The sequence below is a fragment of the Lepidochelys kempii genome, chromosome 1 (genome assembly GCF_965140265.1).
Source record: "Lepidochelys kempii isolate rLepKem1 chromosome 1, rLepKem1.hap2, whole genome shotgun sequence".
NCBI classification, from domain to species: domain Eukaryota; kingdom Metazoa; phylum Chordata; order Testudines; family Cheloniidae; genus Lepidochelys; species Lepidochelys kempii.
This window is the reverse complement of record NC_133256.1, coordinates 242,516,257-242,533,813: the sequence shown is the minus strand read 5'-3', so window position 1 is coordinate 242,533,813 and position 17,557 is coordinate 242,516,257. Positions and strand designations below refer to the sequence as shown.

Sequence of the window (17,557 nt, the reverse complement as noted above, 5' to 3'; positions counted from 1 at the left end):
CTGCTTGGGATTTGAAAAAGGCGGAAAGGTGGGTTCCTCTTTCAGGCTATGAATAAAAACCACATTCAAGAAGATGAGATTTACTCATCCTAAAAACGTGAATGCTACCTGAGCACTTTTTCCAAAGGTATTTAGGCACCTAAAGATGCGTATAAGTGCCTAGTTGGACTTTCAAAAGTGCCTAAGCAGGTGGTTATTGTTATTATTATTTTATTTATTTGTTTTATCCTGGCACTGAATAAACACAAAACAAAAAGATGGCCCTTGCCCTGAGCCGCTTGACAGGCAGTGATATGAGCATGGTAATTTTTTTTTTTTTTTTTTGGTAGGATCACAGCAAAGGAGAGTTTTGAGGAGAGCTTTGAAGGATGCTTTAAACCTCCAGGACACTCAGTTAAGAGCATCAAAGGAGCGCTGAGAGGCAGGGGTGGGACAGGTGGTAGCTTGTCTGACAGCCAGCTCGATTTCAATGAGAGTTAGGAACCTAATGAGGGTAGGCACTTTTGAAAATTCCTCTAGGCATCTAAATACCTTGTTGGATTTTCATCTGGCTTTGTCACTGGCCTCTTCCAATTCCTCCTCAAATACTTCCCTATTGTTTTATAATAATAAATGCCCAGATATGTGCTGAGCACTTCACAGGAATGTGTAAAAGCCAGGTCCCTGCCTTGAAGAGCTCACAGTCCTGCAACACCAGTCAGTGGGAGCTCTGTCACTGATCTCAGTGTGGGTAGGATCACATTTCTGGGTCCCAGTCCTGCCAAAGAATCGGCAAGGATGAACCCTGATGCCTGTGCAGAGTCATGACTAAGTCAATAGGACTCCATCCAGACACAATGCTCTCCCTGTACTGATTCCTATGCAGAATTGGGGCCAAAATGTTCTCACTTGTCAGACCTGTGAATCGTATCATTTCCCAGAAAGGGGACAGGTAAGGAAAGACAGACTCGCAGTGACAAGGCTTAAGGTTAGGCACCGGTTTTCCTCTGTGTGGGGCTTTTGGGTATACTTTCCCTCATTAATCACATCTGATTGTTGTTGAGGTTCATTACCCCTGTTTTCTTTCCCATGACCAGGATTTTTGGCTGCTAGGGGTGAAGTGACCTCTTAGATGGAACAAGGATAAAAACCATATGTCTTTGATCTCCGGAGCCCTGAGAAAATGGAGAGCATTAGAGACCCCTATACAGGTGAGAGCTGTTTTAAAATCAATTTACATAGTTAATTAGCCCGTTTTAGAGCTGGAATTCCAACACAGCTCATGAGTAAGGCTAAGATTTTGTCATGGTTATTTTTAGTAAAAGGCATGGACAGGTCACAGGCAACAAACAAATTCACAGAGCCTGTGACTTTTTTATTAAAAATAACTGTACAAGCTGCGGGGCAGAGGTGCACAGCCCCAGCAGCAGCCCGCACTGCAGGACAGGGGCACACGGCCCTGGTGGCAGCCCCCACAGTGGGGCTATGTGGAGAGCATAGCTCCGGCTCCAGCCACAGCTTCAGCTGCTGTCAGCTGAAGCTGAAGAAGTCACAGTGGTCCGGTAAGGTCACAGAATCTGTGACTGCCCTGACCTCCGTGACTAAATCGTAGCCTTACTCATGAGTCTCATATCAGTCTCGTTCTGTGATCTCATTGGCTCTGCTATAGTAGAAGTGCATTGTTAGGCTCTTAGCAAGAATCACCTATACATTGGTATGCCAAGCACTCAACTTTCTTGGGATTCTTCCACCTGTTCTAGAAACTTGAGTCTGCCCTATATAAAATCCAGAGTATTTGTATAACTGTATTAATACTATGAATGTTGAGGACAAGAAATAGACAAGTTTCAAAAATCTGAGGCTCCTAAGTGACTTACAAGGAAAAGGTGCCCAATGAGACTTGTGTTCCCAAATCACTTAGGCTCCAAAGTCCATATTGAGACGTAAGTGGAGATTTTTATAAAGCACATATCTTTTTGATTCTTCTTTTGAAAGATTTGGCCAATATTTTCTGGTTATTCACACCACATACTTTCTCTTTATTATGGAGGCTTTGTAGCAGATCCCTGGCTAATATATGGTTTTCAGCTTAAAGTGGAGTTCAACTCCCTTATAAAACAAAATCTCACCCTTGTAATGACCCAAATTATACTGTTTGAATCAGAATAAGCTTGAATTTTCAATATACTTTCCATTCTCTAAAAATGCCTAATTTGAAAAGTTTAACCCACTTTAAAAATCCCTAACTTTGTAATTTTTTAAAAAAGCAGTCTTAGGTTTTGTTTTTTCCCCCCACCAGGCCCTCTTACTGCACACTGCCAAATTTTACACACTTGGTATTTCATGCACCATGAAGCAGACAATATTCCAGCTTTTGGAAATTACAAACAGTGGAAAGTTAGGTGAGGTGTGGGTGGCAAGATGTGACATGATGTTGGTGTGGATAGTAATGTTGTTCTAATTGGTGCTTTTTCCTGAATTTTTCTTTTTCTTCTCAGTGATAGCATTGATAGGAAATGCACTGGAGCACCCCTAGCACCAAGTTAAGAGTTTTTTGTATTCTTCAAAAAGTTCCTCAATCCCCTGATGTGGGGGAGAGGCAAAGTCCACTGTTGTCTTGGGCTAAAAACAAATAGGGTGGGCTTTTGACCCAATAAGCTGGGGAGACTAGATCCCCATGTAGCAGGAGATGCTGATGGCAAACTGCTCCTCTGAGTTTCCCTGCTTATGATGGACTCTGCTTCTCCTCCACATCAGCAGCCTGAGGTGCCTTTTGCAGAACAATAGTCATGCTAAAAACGGTCCTTAGTAGTCTGGAGGGAGAGAACGAAAGGTCCCACAGTCCATTCGCCTCCCCAGTCTCTCCTCATACCAATCTACTTTTCCTTTCATCCTCATACATTTCCTCACCTCACTCTCTTTCACTCTGTTCCTCTTCCCAACTCTTTCTTCCATGTCCCTCTCCTCACTCCCTGTCCCTGTCTAGGGAAAGATTGTGCTGGGGCTTGATGCAAAGCTTATAGTCTTAGACCTGATCTACACCTCACACTTAGGTCAACCTAGCTACAGCACTCAGGGCTGTGAAAATTGTCATGTCCTGTGCAATGTAGTTAGCTCAACCTAACTCCCACTTTAGACACGGTTAGGTGGATGGAAGGACTCTTCCTTCGACCTAGGTACCTCCTCTAGAGAGGATGGATTTACTACAGTGATGGCGAAACCCCTTCCATCACTGTAGTGAATGTCTGCACTACAGTGGAATAACTGCAGCTCCGCAGCTTGCCAGTGTAGCACTTGTAGTGTGCAGAAACACCCTTAAGCTCATCCCCTTAAGCTTAGTGTCTTACTTGTAACACACCCTTTACGCTTCCCTGAGATTGCCTTTCTCCTGAGCACAAGCAATGAGTGCTGTCTGGATTCTCTCTTTACTTCCCTAGATGATGCGATTGTGAGAGAAAGCGAAGAGGAGAATCCTCAGCTGAAGCTAGACGCAGGAAAGAAACTAGACACGCATGCTGGCCCCATTAACTATCAGAGGCCGCGCGGCAGAGAAAATCACTATCAATGTACAGAATGCAGGAAAAGCTTCAGTGTTCATTCGGCACTGATCAAACACCAGAGAATCCACACTGGAGAGAAACCCTATCAGTGCAGTGAATGTGGGAAAAGCTTCAGTGTAAGCTCGACGCTGGTTACTCATCAGAGGATCCATACGGGGGAGAGACCCTACAAATGTGTGCAGTGTGGGAAGAGCTTCAATCAAAGCTCACACCTCACTCAGCATCAAAAGATCCACAAGGGAGAGAAGCCATGTACATGTACTGAATCCGGAGGAGGCTTTACTGACAGCTCAACATGCGTGAAACATCCAGGACTGCATGCTGGAGCAGGGCCCTATAAATGTGCTGAATGTGGGAAAAGCTTCAATCGGAGCTCCACTCTCTACAACCACAACAGGATCCACACGGGAGAGAAACGCTACAAATGTGATGAATGTGGAAAAAGCTTCAGTGTGAGCTCCAACCTTATCAGGCATCAGAAAATCCACACAGAGCAGAGACCCTATAAATGTCTTGAATGCCGTAAGAGCTTCAGCCTGAGCTCAGATCTGGAAGCGCATCAGAGACTTCACCTGGGAGAGAAACCCCACAAATGTTCTGAGTGTGAGAAAAGCTTTGATCAGGAGTCACAGCTCCTGAAACATCAGCGAGTTCATGCTGGGGAAAACTCATATGAATGTGTGGAGTGCAGGAAGAGCTTTAGTAGGAAGGGGAACCTCCTGAGACACCAGGAGATCCACACTGGGGACAAACCCTACCGGTGTAATGAATGTGGGAAAAGCTTCAGCCGGAGTTCGTCACTCATGCAGCATCAGCGGATCCACACTGGAGAGAAACCCTACAGTTGTATCGAATGTGGTAAGAACTTCAGCTTTAGCTCCCAGCTCACCACCCACCAGCGGATCCACACAGGGGAGCGGCCCTACAAATGTAACGAGTGCGGGAAAAGCTTTGTGGACAGCTCGGGTCTCATTCAGCACCGGAGAATTCACACGGGAGAGAAGCCCTACCAATGCACTGAGTGTGGGAAGAGCTTCCGGCAGAACTCGGTGCTGATTCAACACCGGAGAACCCACACCGGTGACAAGCCCTTTGAGTGTGGGGAGTGCGGTGAACGCTTCAGCCAGAGCTCCACGCTGATCACACACCAAAGGATTCACACTGGGGAGCGGCCCTACCACTGCAGTGAGTGCGGGAAGAGCTTCAGTGAGAGCTCACACCTCACGCAGCATAGGAGAATCCACACGGGGGACAAGCCCTACAAGTGCAGCGAGTGTGGGAAGAGCTTCATTCAGAGCTCGCAGCTCACCACCCACCAAAGGATCCACACAGGAGACAAACCCTACCAGTGCCACACCTGTGGGAAGAGCTTCAGTGACAGCTCGGCACTCACCCAGCATCAGAGAGTCCACACAGGGGAGCGACCATATCAGTGCACGGAATGTGGGAGGAGCTTCAGCCAGAGCTCTGCCCTGGTGCAGCACTGGAGGATCCACACTGGAGATAAGCCCTATGAGTGCACCGAGTGCGGGAAAACTTTCAGCCAGAGTGCAGGGCTCACTCAGCACCGGAGCACCCATGCGGGAGAGAGACACTGAGACAGGGACCCGTGAGCCATGTGGTACTCTATGCCCATGCTGTCAGGAGTGGCTCTTTGCTGGACTGAATGACGCAACAAAGCGGAAGCAGTGCTACAATGTTAATTGATCATGAAACTATTGACTCACAATCAATCTCTTAATTAAAATCCTCCTAAAAATGCATCAGGCATGTTGTGATGCCGAGAAAGCTAACCCTTCCGCCGCACCTGGCCTCCAAACATAAGAGGACATTATTATACATTTTTAAGCCGAATCTTAGGGGAACTTAGCAAAAGCTTCTGTGCAGCATGGTTGCCCGCTTACCCCTCTTGTGTGGCTACAAAACTTGGGGAGTGGGAGCCATCTCAGAAGTGGTGGAAGCTCTGTCTGAAGGAATATGGGGGAGAGTGCAAGAGAGACTTCCGAAGCAGTTAGGCCATTTGTATCAGGTAGAGGAAATGCCATTCAGTCAGCTAAGCAGCCCATCATCTGAGCTCCAGTCCTTCTGAGCTTAGGAACTCTGCATTATAGTTGCCCCTCCCAGCTGTGCAGCTCCCAAGCTGTGCAGCAGGGAAAGACCCCACCATATGTCTCTCCTCCACACCTAAAATGTGCATGGATCAGGGCCTGTACAGGAGGAGATGACTGTCCTTAACCCTTCAGGTTGTCAACCACCTCCATCTGGCCCTCCCACAAGTCACTGCTTCACCCTCTTCTGCCCCCTTACCTGAAAGGGCGGGGGTTATTCTTTTTCTTACTGTCCTGTATCACAAAGCATTCTCCATTCCGTGCTTCCCACCCTCCTTTATCAGGGAGGAGGGTGAGAAGAGGTGCAAGCAGCCCCCTGAGCTCCCCCTTATGGGGAAGACCCAACAACACAGAGATCCAGAGAATGAAGGCAAGCTGATGGCCAAGCTGATTTGGTGGCCAAGCTGATTTGGAAGATGGCCGGAGAATATTCATTTTGTTGGGTGTATGCAATGCAAACACAAATGCATGTGTTATTCTGGTAAACAGAGAAATTATGAGGCAGTTGGTAAGCTTAGATACCATGGGAACGATTCTGTTACAAAGGCTTAGCTAGATAATGTCCCCAGCACAGCACTATGAACACTGTTCGTAATAGCTTGATTCAGCTTTGCCCTTCCCTTCTCAACCTGGGACTGAGCAGTGGGTTTGTCTTGGGAGCAGCAGGTGCTGCATGAAGAACACCTATTTCATGTACCAGTGACATTCGAGGAGGTGGCCATCTATTTCACCTAGGAGTGGGCTCTTCTGAACAAAAGGCAGAGGAAGCTCTAAAGAGATCTGCATTATTAGCCATTAGAGGACCTACATGGAGTTGAAATGCTATCAGTATACTGAATATGGGGGCATTTCAGTGGCAGCTCAAATCTCATACATTAAGAGAATCTACATGGATGAGAAACCCTATTGTAAATGGCCAGGGCATATGTGGGGAAAATCTTCTGTCATAGCAAAGGCCTTTTATCTGACCTACAGACTGATGAGTCCCATGCCCATTGTGTTGTACAGGTGTCAATAGCCAATATGGGGACAGTGGCAGGAGGGTGGGTTTCCTACAGCGTTATATGTAAAACTCAAAGTGATAACTCTAATTTTGAAACATCCATTTATTTGTCATTTCTAAAGCAGGACACAGCCTGCAGCTCTGAACTTCTTAAATTTGGACTGATCATTGTAAGAATGCCAGAACCCGTCCGTCCCCTAGCTTCCCATTCATTTTCTTTCACAGGGTCTTTAAGAAGTCTGCATCACATGATGGTGCACTGCTTAAACTTGGAAAGGCCTCTGGACTTGTATGCTTTGCAGGTGATTGTGTGTGACTGTCAATGACAGACCTTTGGGCTCATTGCTTTCATACATAAAGCACATGCTACAACGCTACATTCAATTTTGTCCTGTCTTGCAACCTTAATACCATGATTTCAGCTTTTGAGTTTTGTACAGGTAACTCTGCTATCTAGTTGGCTAATGACACTTGTATATCTGGTGATGCATGGAATCTGTGTACTGGGAAATGATTGCCTTCAATAAATTGTTTGATCAGAAATTAGAAAATTTGGTCTGTGTGCACCTGTATGAAGGGTGCACTGTACAAATAAAAGTAAAAAAAAAAAAAATCTAGTTTTGCGATCATGGATCATCTGACTCTGCTTGTTCTCAGAGCATCTCTGTGGGAGCAGAGTTAAGGTGTTTGGGTGACAAATCATCTGTGTCTTTCCAAAATGTTAAATGTTTGGATTTCTTATAAAGTTAAACTTGCAGAGGAAAAAACATTGGCTTTTTTCCACTCTTTTGATTTCTTTGAGATGTGTAGAGTCTTTAAAGTAATATATGCTATTAAATTAGAAACTCAGGCCTTGACTACACTGGATGCGTGGTGAACAAATAGCTGAGATTTTCACTGGACTGAAGGATTTAGCCACAGAACACTTATTCGCTTCCATGGGAGTTGTGTAGCTAACTCTCCTAGTCTGCTTTGAAAATCTTAATCAGAGGGAACCATGCTACTGAAACTTGATTCACTGAGAAGGGAATTGTGTGTGTATGTTTGTGTGGAGAGAGGTGGATTAAAACTCTGCCTTCTGAACTGGGTTTTTGTGTGTGTGGTTTGCTTGTTTGTTTGAACACCTATTTAGAACTCTGGTGAAAAGGTGCCTTGTTAAGGCACCTTCACATAGGGGCTGAGAAAGACACCAACCCACGTGTGAGGCATCCAAGGAGTCTAATAGGGAAGACTAGATTTGATGATCCTGATACTTCTAAAGTAAAAAGCAGGGGGGAGACTAAAATCTCCTGGGGAAGAATATGGGGAATCTATAAGGCTGTCCTTACACATCATAAAGAAGCAGAAAAGGTACAAATCAATTTTATTTCCATTATAGGTCATTCTTAAGTCTAAACTCTGAACTTCTAACACGTGTTGTAAGTCTTTTTAGTACATATCAACTTTAATTCCAGTGTAGCAGATATTTTGTGTGTGTAGGTGTGTGGAATGAACATGATATAGTTTTCAGTAACTAAATCCTTTTCTCACCAGTAATGCTGGGGGGAGAGGGCGCGGAGGGGAAGTTACGGGACTTGGTTCCTGGTAGCATTAAGGGTCATAATAGGATTGAGGGGTAAAGTGGGTGAGGAAAAGGCACTTTTTGTTATCTGATACATTCGGTCTTTCCTGGCCACAGGTGGGTGGTAATGCAAAGGGGAAAATTAATGAAGGTAAGAGACACATAAGCCTCTGCAGAAACTGAACATTTGACACCTATCAGGAATGGTGTAGTAATTATGTAGTCCTGCCTTGAGTGCAGGGACAGAGCTAGATGATCTCTCAAGGTCCCTTCCACTCCTACGCTTCTATGATTCTCTGATCTAGGAGATGGTGTCAAAAGGAAGAAGCAGAAGGGTTTTTCTGTACCCGTGTTGGATCCCCAATGGAAAAGATCCTTGATTGTCATGACCAGCTGTAACTGCTGCAAACAGTGGGAGTGGAGATCTTTCCTAGAGACATCACAAAGCAGACTAATTAAACTATTCTAAGAAGGGTTGTGGATGTTTGGTCCCACTAAGGACTTGGTTGCTAGGAACCTTGGATTGCCCCTTACCAGCTGGACAGTGAAATCATTACTAGGTGTAAGCAGGGGAATAGTCCTGCTATTGTGGGGAACTTTCCTGGCTTGTGCACTACCCCGGTGAAGTGGGCTAGCGAAAGGATCTGAGTCCTCGCTCCCACTTCCTTTACCCAGTGGCCTCCCTGCCCTTGAGGACTCCCCTTCCACTCTCCTGTCTGGCAGAGTCCTTGTAACCCCAACAAGGCTGGGCCCACCTAGGACAGGGCCTAGGGTGTCCCCACTCTAGGGTACTCTCTCTGCACTGGGCACTTCTCTGACCCACTGACCATTACGTACAAGTTAAAGCAAATGCAAGTTATTTAATCAACAATTAATTTTAAAAAGAATAAAGAAGAATGGGAAAGGTTAAAGGAAACATATCAACCCGCTCTGTGGGTGGGAACATCACAAACAGTGTCTCTGGAATGTCAGGGCAGTTCACAGTCTGTTCCTTGTAAGTCCCAGGCCTCCTTCTCAGGCCCTGGCTGTGCTGCAGGGATGCTGTGGGTTGGACACTTGCTCTGGTGGTGGCCACATGCTCTCAAGGCTCTAAGTGGTAGGACCCTTCTTCCCAGTGTCGCCCCCGCCCTGTCGAGGTTATGATCCAAGCCTGGCCTGCAGAGCCTCTTGGCTGAGGCGTCTCCCTGCGCTGGGCCTGCTGCCCAGAGTCCCCCTCGCTTTCCCCAACTGCTCGCCGCATCCAGCTCTGGACTACTCCAGCCACAGCTCCACCACTATGTCTCAGGACTGCTGCTGCTGCTCTGCCTCCAGCTCCCTGGGCTGCTTCTTTGGCCCCTCTGGCTCTGGTTGCTGCAGCTCTGCTCCCAGGACGGGTCTGCTCTGCAGGCTGCTTCTGTCACTCTGCTCCCAGCACTGACCTGCTTCCTGGGCTGCTTTTCTGGCCCCTCTGACTCTGGTTGCTGCAGCTCTCCTCCCAGGTCAAGTCTGCTTTCTCTGGGCTGCTTTTCTGGTCCCTCTGGATCTGGTACAGCTCTGCTCCCAGCTTAGCTCGGCCCCACTCTGTCCGACCCAGGCAATTCCAGCTCACACGGAGGACAGGACCTCCCTGGCCTCCTGACTCCCTGATTAGCCTGGTTGCCCTGTCATTCAGGCTGACCTGGAGCATAAGCCTCTCCCCATTGTTCCTGGGGTTTGTCAGTCTCAGGGTCCTGATTCCCCATCAACCCTTCCCCCTTTTTAGTACTGGGAGCTAGCAACTAAAACACCCCCACTAAATGTTAGTAAGGGGGCAACAGTCCCCTTACGTCGGCAATAGGGTTAGCAGGTCTTAGCTTTTATTTTTATAGAGTGGTGAAATGATGTAGAGCTTGAGGGTAAGGAAAGGGACAGTTTTTGTTGCACTTCTACTATTTCTGTCTTCTCTTAAGCTTGTCTCTTTATCACACTAAGAATACACATGAAAGAGACATGCTGCACTGGGTTTCTAATGCTGCAACCGCCAATAAAATGGCATGATCGAAAACTTAAGTCGCTTTTCTATTTTAAGACCACAGCCTGCAAGAAACCCATTAGATTTCTTCTTGGGTGGGGAAACAGAGCAACACTGAGAGAAGAAAGGTGGAATGGCAGCTGGAGGAGCTGGAAGATTGCAGGCGTAGAGAGGCCATTTCAGTGGGTTTATGGGACAGCTTGGTAAATAGATAAATTATATGGCAACTTGCAACCCTCAGCCACTACAGAAATGAACGCTGGCTCCATAGTATCCTTCCGGCAGCCTTGGGGACGCTTCCCACTCTGCCCTGACTTAGCTTTGCCCCTTTTCTAGTCACCTTGTGCCTGAGCACTGGGTTTATCACCAAAGCAGCAGAGACTGACTGGGGAACAGCTGTTTCATGTGTGCCGGTGACATTTGATGAGGTAGCTGCATATCCCACAAAGCAAAGTGGCTTCCTTTTCAGATGAAAGGCAGAGGGAGTTCTAGATGAGCAGCATACATGAGCTTATGCTCTATCTGTGCAAAATCCCCCCATAAGAAGGGGGTGTATGCTAGGGTTAGCGGGTGTGTGTGCCTGAAGCAACTGGATCGGTTCACGTTTCCACCCGGTCAATCTGATTTCCTTGGTGTCAGCAGCAATGTTGCCTCCAACCCAGTACTTTCTAGACTAGAAAGTTTTGCCAGCTACACTTATGCCCGTGTACAGCTGCCTGCCGCCACAGCCATTTTGCTAAGAAAGAAAGGAATCCTTTTCAGTGGTGGGGGTGACCGGGGAGGGGAGCGGGTTAGAGGAGAGCAAGTGACCTAGTTACACTTGCTCAGTGCCCCTGAGTCACCAAGTTCCCTCTTCCTGAATCACCAGAGGGCGCATGTCACCGCGATTCACTCGTCATGTGACCGCGGTCTTGCAATTTCCTGCGGGCCGTTTTCCTGCAATAGCCCGGGCAGCAAGTGGGCTCTGTCGCGGGCTCTTGGGAGCGTCCACGGGCGGCCGAGGACAAGCCCGCCCAGGGCGGCGGGTACGTACGGACAGAGCGAGCGGGAAGCCGTCCTGCAGCCTCGGCCTCGCGAGCCTTGGCCATAGGACGCCTCGTCACGCGTGCCTTGGCGGGAGGCTTGGGGGCTGTGTAACTTTCCCGCTCTCCTTACAGGAGGCACTTGCGTTTGTTGCGCCCGCGCCTACGCCCGCGGGACGTGTGGCTGCTGGGGCGAAGCGAAGCGCGGTGTGCGTTAGTCCCCTGATCGCTGGTTTCATAGAGAGCAATCGCTGCTGCGGTTTCTCCAGGCGAAAAGCAAAAACGTTTCAAACCCAATTAGTCAGCGGGGAGGCCTGATTATTGCCTTGGGGGAGGGGAGGAGAAGGGAATCCTGTTGGGGAATGGGAAAGTGCCCCATCCCAGCTGCGTGCTGCCACAGCACGGCGAACCCCCAACAGAGGAGATGCCGGGACCATTGTGAGCTCAGAAAACCTTAGGCCCAGGAGGAGAGTGGAACCTCACACCAGTGGCTCTCACCCATTCCCCGCTACTGTAGCCTCTTCGGGAGTCTGATTGGTCTTGCCTGCCCCCAAGTTTCCCCTCACCTAAAAACTACTTGCTTATAAAATCAGACATAAAAATACCAAAGTGTCACAGCTCACTGTTACCATAAAATAAACCAATTGGAATGTAAATCTACTTACATTCCAGTGTATATAGAGCAGTATAAGCAAATCATTGTGTGACATTTTAGTTTGTACTGACCTTGATAGTTCTTTTTATGTAGCCTGTTGTAAAACTAGGCAAATACCTAGATGGGTCGATGTACCCCCTGGAAGATCTCTGCATACCCCCAGGGGTATGGGTATCCCTGGTTGAGAACCACTGCTCTAGGCAGCCCCTTGACAAGGTTTGCCTAAAGGGAAGATACCACCCTAGCTGAGACTTTGTGGTAACAGCTATTTTAGGGGCCTAGTGATCAGATCTGCACCTCTCTGCTTGTCAGAGCCCCTACATGGGACACGATGTGTGACCCATAGTGAGAGAAGGGCAAAATATTTGTGGGATTTCTCCTTTATGGTACTGTACGTCTACTGCACTGGAGAGTTGGGTTTGTAACATGGGCACCCTAACGAGAGTCAGTTTGCCAAAAACAGTAGTGAAGCCCAGATCACATAGCTAGAGACATAGTGTAAATAGGTATTTCTGTAGCCTCAGTTGAATTAGTCTTTATGGGGGATGTACACAATCCTCTGCAATAAGAATGAGGGGGGCACTAGGGTTGTGTGGGGCAGAGAGCGCTTTGTGAGCGAGAGGAGCCGTTCCCTGTAGTCTCCAGGAAGTCATTGCTCCTGCTCAGCACCAGGGTCGCGGAGATCTTGTTGCAGTTTCTGGGGCTCCTGAGGGGGTGTACAGGAGACACCGACGATGGCTTGGTGGGGGGACTTTGTCGTTAAAGTTTGAGGGAGGGTACGTGCTGCAGAAGATCCCCTGGCAAGTCTGTTGCATTCTCCCGGAGTTCGCGGCTGGTTCTCCAGCCCGGCCGCTGTCTCCTGGATGCAACGCTCGCTCCATGCAGGCGGCGGGGGGAGGAATTCAGCCAGGAGCCATGGGTGGGGTTTGCGCTGAGAGGGCCAGGGAGAGATTAGCCCGGAGGGAAGACAAAGAAACTAGTTCAGCTCTGGTGTGGGCAGTGAAGGATTAAAACCATAGAGCCTCCCGCTGGTAGAGAGGGCTGCAAAGTCCTGCGCAGGGGGAGGGGAGTTGAATAGTGAGCCGCTTCCTCTTCCCTTCCCGCTCTCGGTGCGCGCGGAACCCGCCGGGGAGGGACGAGCCCGGGCCTGCGGGCAGAGCCCCAGCAGACAGGGGGCGAGGCCAACAAATCGGTGCCTCTGGGAGTTGCAGGCAACAACGGGGGAAGTGAAACAGGAGCAACGTCTCGGAAAGAAAGGAGAAAAGTCGGGCAGCGTCCCCGCCAGCCAGCTCTGCTCCGGGGAAGAGTGGAAGGAAGTTTGGGGACGATTTGGGGGAGGCAGCCGCAGGGGTGTTAGCAAGTGGGTTATAGCAGAAAGGAGGAAGTGGGTGTAGAGGGAGGCGGTTTAAAGGACAGTACAGGTTCAGGGGGGTGGTGGAAGAGAGCTGTGGTTAGGGGAGACTGGCCTCGGGGAAGTATAGTACATTGGGGTGGTATGGAGGTTTGTTTATTAAAAGCAAACAAATACAGCAGCAGAAAAGGTGAAATTAACCAGCAGCAAGCAGCTCAGCATGACCAGGGATGGGTTATAAATGCTTTAAAATAAAAAGTTAGGATGCGGAAATGTAAAGAAACAACTATACTTTTTGAAGGTAAAAAAGCATGTTAGATGGCAGAGACCGTGGTGAAACTTACAATGCACCAACCGGGACCGTTCATCTTGTTTGTTATGCTGGATCCTTATCCCCATGGTCCGCCTGTATGTTTGCCTGCCTAGATTTTTGGCTTTTTGGTCCAGTGTGCACAAAGGAAGCTTTCCCCCCAGACTGTAAGCAGTCTTAAAATTGTAACTGTCTGGAGCTATAGTGCAGATCAGACCTACAGGCAACTTGAGCCATTACTTCGGAACTGGCTAAAAGTGGTTTGGGCCACCTGAAGGCCTGCGGTGGAATCCTGCCTGTTTTAAGTCAAAGGAAGACTTGCTGTTAATCTCAATGCTGTGGCTTTTGAGGAAGTGGTGGGAGGGAGGGGGGCATAATTGGGGGGCATCTGTGGGGAGGCACAAAGAGGCTTCCTGAGAACACCTCACTGCTAATCAGCTGTGCCCTCGTCCTAGCCCCTCCATGTTCCCCTGAGCTGGATTGGTCTCGAGGAGGGAAGGTGATAACCCATGGGCCGAGAGGAAGGCATGATTTACTGGTTGGAGGCAGCAAGGTGGAGTGGAGGGGAGTCCTGGACTTCGTACTCCACTTCAGGGACTAGTGGTAGGGAGGGAGAGGGCTCTGCATAGCTCTTTTCAGCATCACAGGATTGCAGTGGTGTGAAGTAGTTTATTCATTTCAATGAGAGGTTCCCAGATGAATCAGAAGGCCCCCCCCCCCCCCCCAGGGATGAATACAGCCTGCCATGATAGTTCTGAGAGATGTGAGCTGACCCATTTCTCTAAGTGGATGTTCTCCTTCCTTCTTTCCCAAAGTCTTCTTCCCTAGCTCCAGCTGTGGAATACCAGTGATCAAGATGATCTCACTATGCAGGTGGGTTTTAGAGCAATTTGAATATTCAAGTTCACTTCTTATTTGTGGGGGAGAGGTTGTATCTGGGGAACCCCTAGATCACATTACTCCAAATTTGCACCAGTAAGAGTACCCCATACTCTAGTTGTAGCATACCAGTATTTGAGGTAATCTCACTATGCATGTAGATTTGTAGAGTGTTTTAAAAATGAAAAGAAGGTTCAATCATATGGACTAAAAATATCTCAGGTCACATGTTCAAAAACGCTCAGCACCCAACAGCTCCCACTTTTGGTAACAAAATGAAGTGAATTTTCCAAAGAACAGTGGGATTTTTGCTGAAAAGTGGCATCAAAACACTTCAGATTTTGGCAGTTACTGAGTCGTGCTCACACTTCATCTTTGCACGTGTAATCTGTATTGCCAGCCCCAAATACTTAAAAATTATGAGACTGGCTTAAAAATCATGAGAATTTCAAAAATAACTTTGGAATCTTTTTGTTTGCCCTCTGATTTTGAATCTTTAGGAGTCACATTTTCAAGCATTTCTCCACAACCACCAAGGCTAGAATTTTTTTTTTTTTTTTTTTTTAAATGAAGGCTCTGAGATCAGGTTGGATGATTTAAACCACCAAGTGGAGAACTGCAATTTTAAATAATTGATTTTAATCAACTTTACCATTTGTATTTCAGTTATTTTTCCAAAGAAAGGTGCATTCTCATTGGTAGATATAACCATTAAACCAAGTTGATTTACAATTAAATAGAACCTTTACACTAGATTTGATGCATTTTTTTGCTACCTACCTAGTTCTTTTGCTACTTCAAACCTCCATACCACCCCAATGTACTATACTTCCCCTAGGCCAGATTTATTTAAGCAATTATATAGTTTAATATTTTCAGATTCTTATCAATTGTACATTTTAGTATGTTAGAAAATGGTGAATAATCTTGCTTATTTACTGGATGGTTAACTTTTTGCTAATGATTTATGTCAAGCTGCATTAGGATGGAATTTAATTGAAGACACAAAATAGCATATTTATTTGTATTAAACAAAACAAGCCCTTAATACGTGACCTACGTGACCTATTGTGCCATGTTTATAGAGTTTAACCTCAAAAGTTAGATTTCTCTCCCCCTTCCCCCCATTCTTTATTTACATAGAAAAGCATCCTTTAACTTAAAGTTTTTAATAGGGGCTCACGGATTCAGAATACTTACTTTTTATTTAATTGTTTTAAGAGATTGCAATAAGCTTGGGCCTTTACATATTTTGTATTAAATTCAGATTTCATTTTAAACATTTTTAAAAAGAAAAACTTCCTATAATCTGAATTAAAAATTCAGAAAAATAATGATTTTTATCCACCCTATCTGAGATTCTCATGTAACTACTTGGCTGGCAGGGCTGGTTTCTACACTTCCTTCCCATTGCTCTCAGTACAAAGGGGCAACGGAGGTGGGCAGGGTAATTGGCCAGCATATGTGCTTTGGCTCTCCTCAGCAAGCATGTGGTCCCTTGGAAAACATAATGAGCTGGCTCAGTTTAGAGCAGCCTCCAGAGTACACTCGGCACCAGTTCAGAGCAGAATCAGGAAGCCGTAACGGGCTCCCTGGCAGCTTTGTCTCTGTCACTTGCAAATGCTTTTGTATAATTATCTTTACAGATCTGTCCTCTATTTATAAAAATAACAGAGCACCATTTCCAGCCACTACAGCAAAAGATCCTCTGAGGTGGATTCAGAGATCTAGCTCCCATCTGGGACAGGTGGGATCACTTATTGAAATCAATATCAGTCCTTTGTTTTTTTTACACCTTCTATTCCAGGAGTAGATCACAAGATACGGACACCATGCTTGTAGGAGAGGAAATGTCCTGAACCAGAAATTACCCTGGAGGGCAAGACCTTCCTGATTGTAGACTATCCATTGTGGTGTTCAACTGGAACGTCTCATTTTTTGAGAAGAAAACGTGTGTTTGGCTCTGAATGGAAACACCTACGCTTGCGGATGAAGGGCCTGACTTCCTCCTAACGTATGTACTGAATCACACACAAATCCCCTCTCATCTGTGCAGAACAGTATGTATTTTTGGGGCAGGATACAAACCCGAACAGACAAGTATGAGTCACTTTCTCCATCCCTGCCCCCCTCCCCCTTTTTCTAGGAATGGAGACCTCCCATCTTAAAGAATGACACAATAGAAAAATTATTCATATGAAAGAGGGAAACCTTCACTTAGAACAATTGTTTCCAAAGGGAAGCTTTCTTCCTGTTCAATCCTTGGTCATTCCATTTCAGCTGATGGGATCCACCTTCCTTCAAACCCAAAACAGCCAGGCATTCCCTCTTCATTGCCACACCTTGGCTATGGGAAATGCAGGAAACCTTAAAGGGACTTCACATATTTAGTATCCTGAGCTCCTCCCCTTACACTGATGGTTTCAGGGAAGTCCCATCTGTAAGATGCTTTCCTTTCAAAGGTCAGCTTATACTGAAGCTTGCACATCAGACTCTTCTTTTATATAAACCAGCCAGGGTGGCTTCATAGCTGCTCCTTCCCTACTGTCTGTTTTTCTCTCTCCTGAACTGTTTCTGTGGCTGTTGGCTTAGCCTCCTGCTGCATGTTTGCATGGTTCAGTGCCATCAGCAGCTTCAGGGAAGTAGCCTGTAACTCTTGTTCTTCTGCTGTCTTCAGCTTGGCCAGCAGCACCTGCATTGCCTGCATCCAGTGCTGCACGTTGGGGTCCTTTAGCCGCAGGAAGAGGTCTTCCAGGTCGCTGGTGGGTAGATGGGACTCCTGGGGGCTGGACAGCTCTCCTTGCTGCTGGCCACTTTCAGCCTCCTCTCTGATCTGGTTGACAGGGGAGTTTCCTGGTATGCTCTGAGGTTTAGGTAGGCTCTGAGAGAAGATTAAGAGTATTCTCGTGTGGGAGTTGGATTGGGGTGAAGTTGATAGGAGGATATCCTTGACAGCAGCTGCTCCTGTACCAGAAGGAGGTAGGGGTCCTGCGGTGGTGGAAGACTGGGTAGAGGTCTTTTTTGGGGGCAAAAGTGTATCACTGGCAGTGACATCTTCGTTGAAGGTTCGTGTCCTACCAGTCTTGCTTTGGATCTCCTCTGGGCATATAACCCTCTGTGGAAGAGCAGAGATACATCA

General features: G+C 47.1%; 2 protein-coding genes and 1 long non-coding RNA gene across 6 annotated transcripts in view; 2 read left to right on the top strand and 1 right to left on the bottom strand.

Annotated features, from left to right (window-relative positions):
* LOC140901774 (uncharacterized) overlaps positions 1 to 17,557 on the top strand; it is a 33,836-nt gene that overhangs the window by 2,882 nt on the left and 13,397 nt on the right. The window contains exons 2-3 of the mRNA XM_073321258.1: positions 1,077 to 1,190; positions 3,417 to 5,119. Coding sequence (XP_073177359.1) covers positions 1,163 to 1,190; positions 3,417 to 5,119 — 1,731 coding nt within the window. The 5' untranslated portion in view covers positions 1,077 to 1,162. The remainder of the gene's footprint in view (positions 1 to 1,076; positions 1,191 to 3,416; positions 5,120 to 17,557) is intronic.
* Positions 11,127 to 17,557, top strand: part of LOC140901777 (uncharacterized) — a 13,710-nt gene continuing 7,279 nt past the window's right edge. The window contains exons 1-3 of the long non-coding RNA XR_012155974.1: positions 11,127 to 11,226; positions 14,355 to 14,412; positions 16,226 to 16,432. This is a non-coding gene — a long non-coding RNA (uncharacterized lncRNA). The remainder of the gene's footprint in view (positions 11,227 to 14,354; positions 14,413 to 16,225; positions 16,433 to 17,557) is intronic.
* ACRBP (acrosin binding protein) overlaps positions 14,979 to 17,557 on the bottom strand; it is a 24,290-nt gene continuing 21,711 nt past the window's right edge. For all 4 annotated transcript variants that reach the window (XM_073321243.1, XM_073321222.1, XM_073321232.1 and 1 more), the window contains exon 4: positions 14,979 to 17,533. In XM_073321243.1, the coding sequence (XP_073177344.1) occupies positions 16,943 to 17,533 (591 nt within the window). In that variant the 3' untranslated portion in view covers positions 14,979 to 16,942. The remainder of the gene's footprint in view (positions 17,534 to 17,557) is intronic.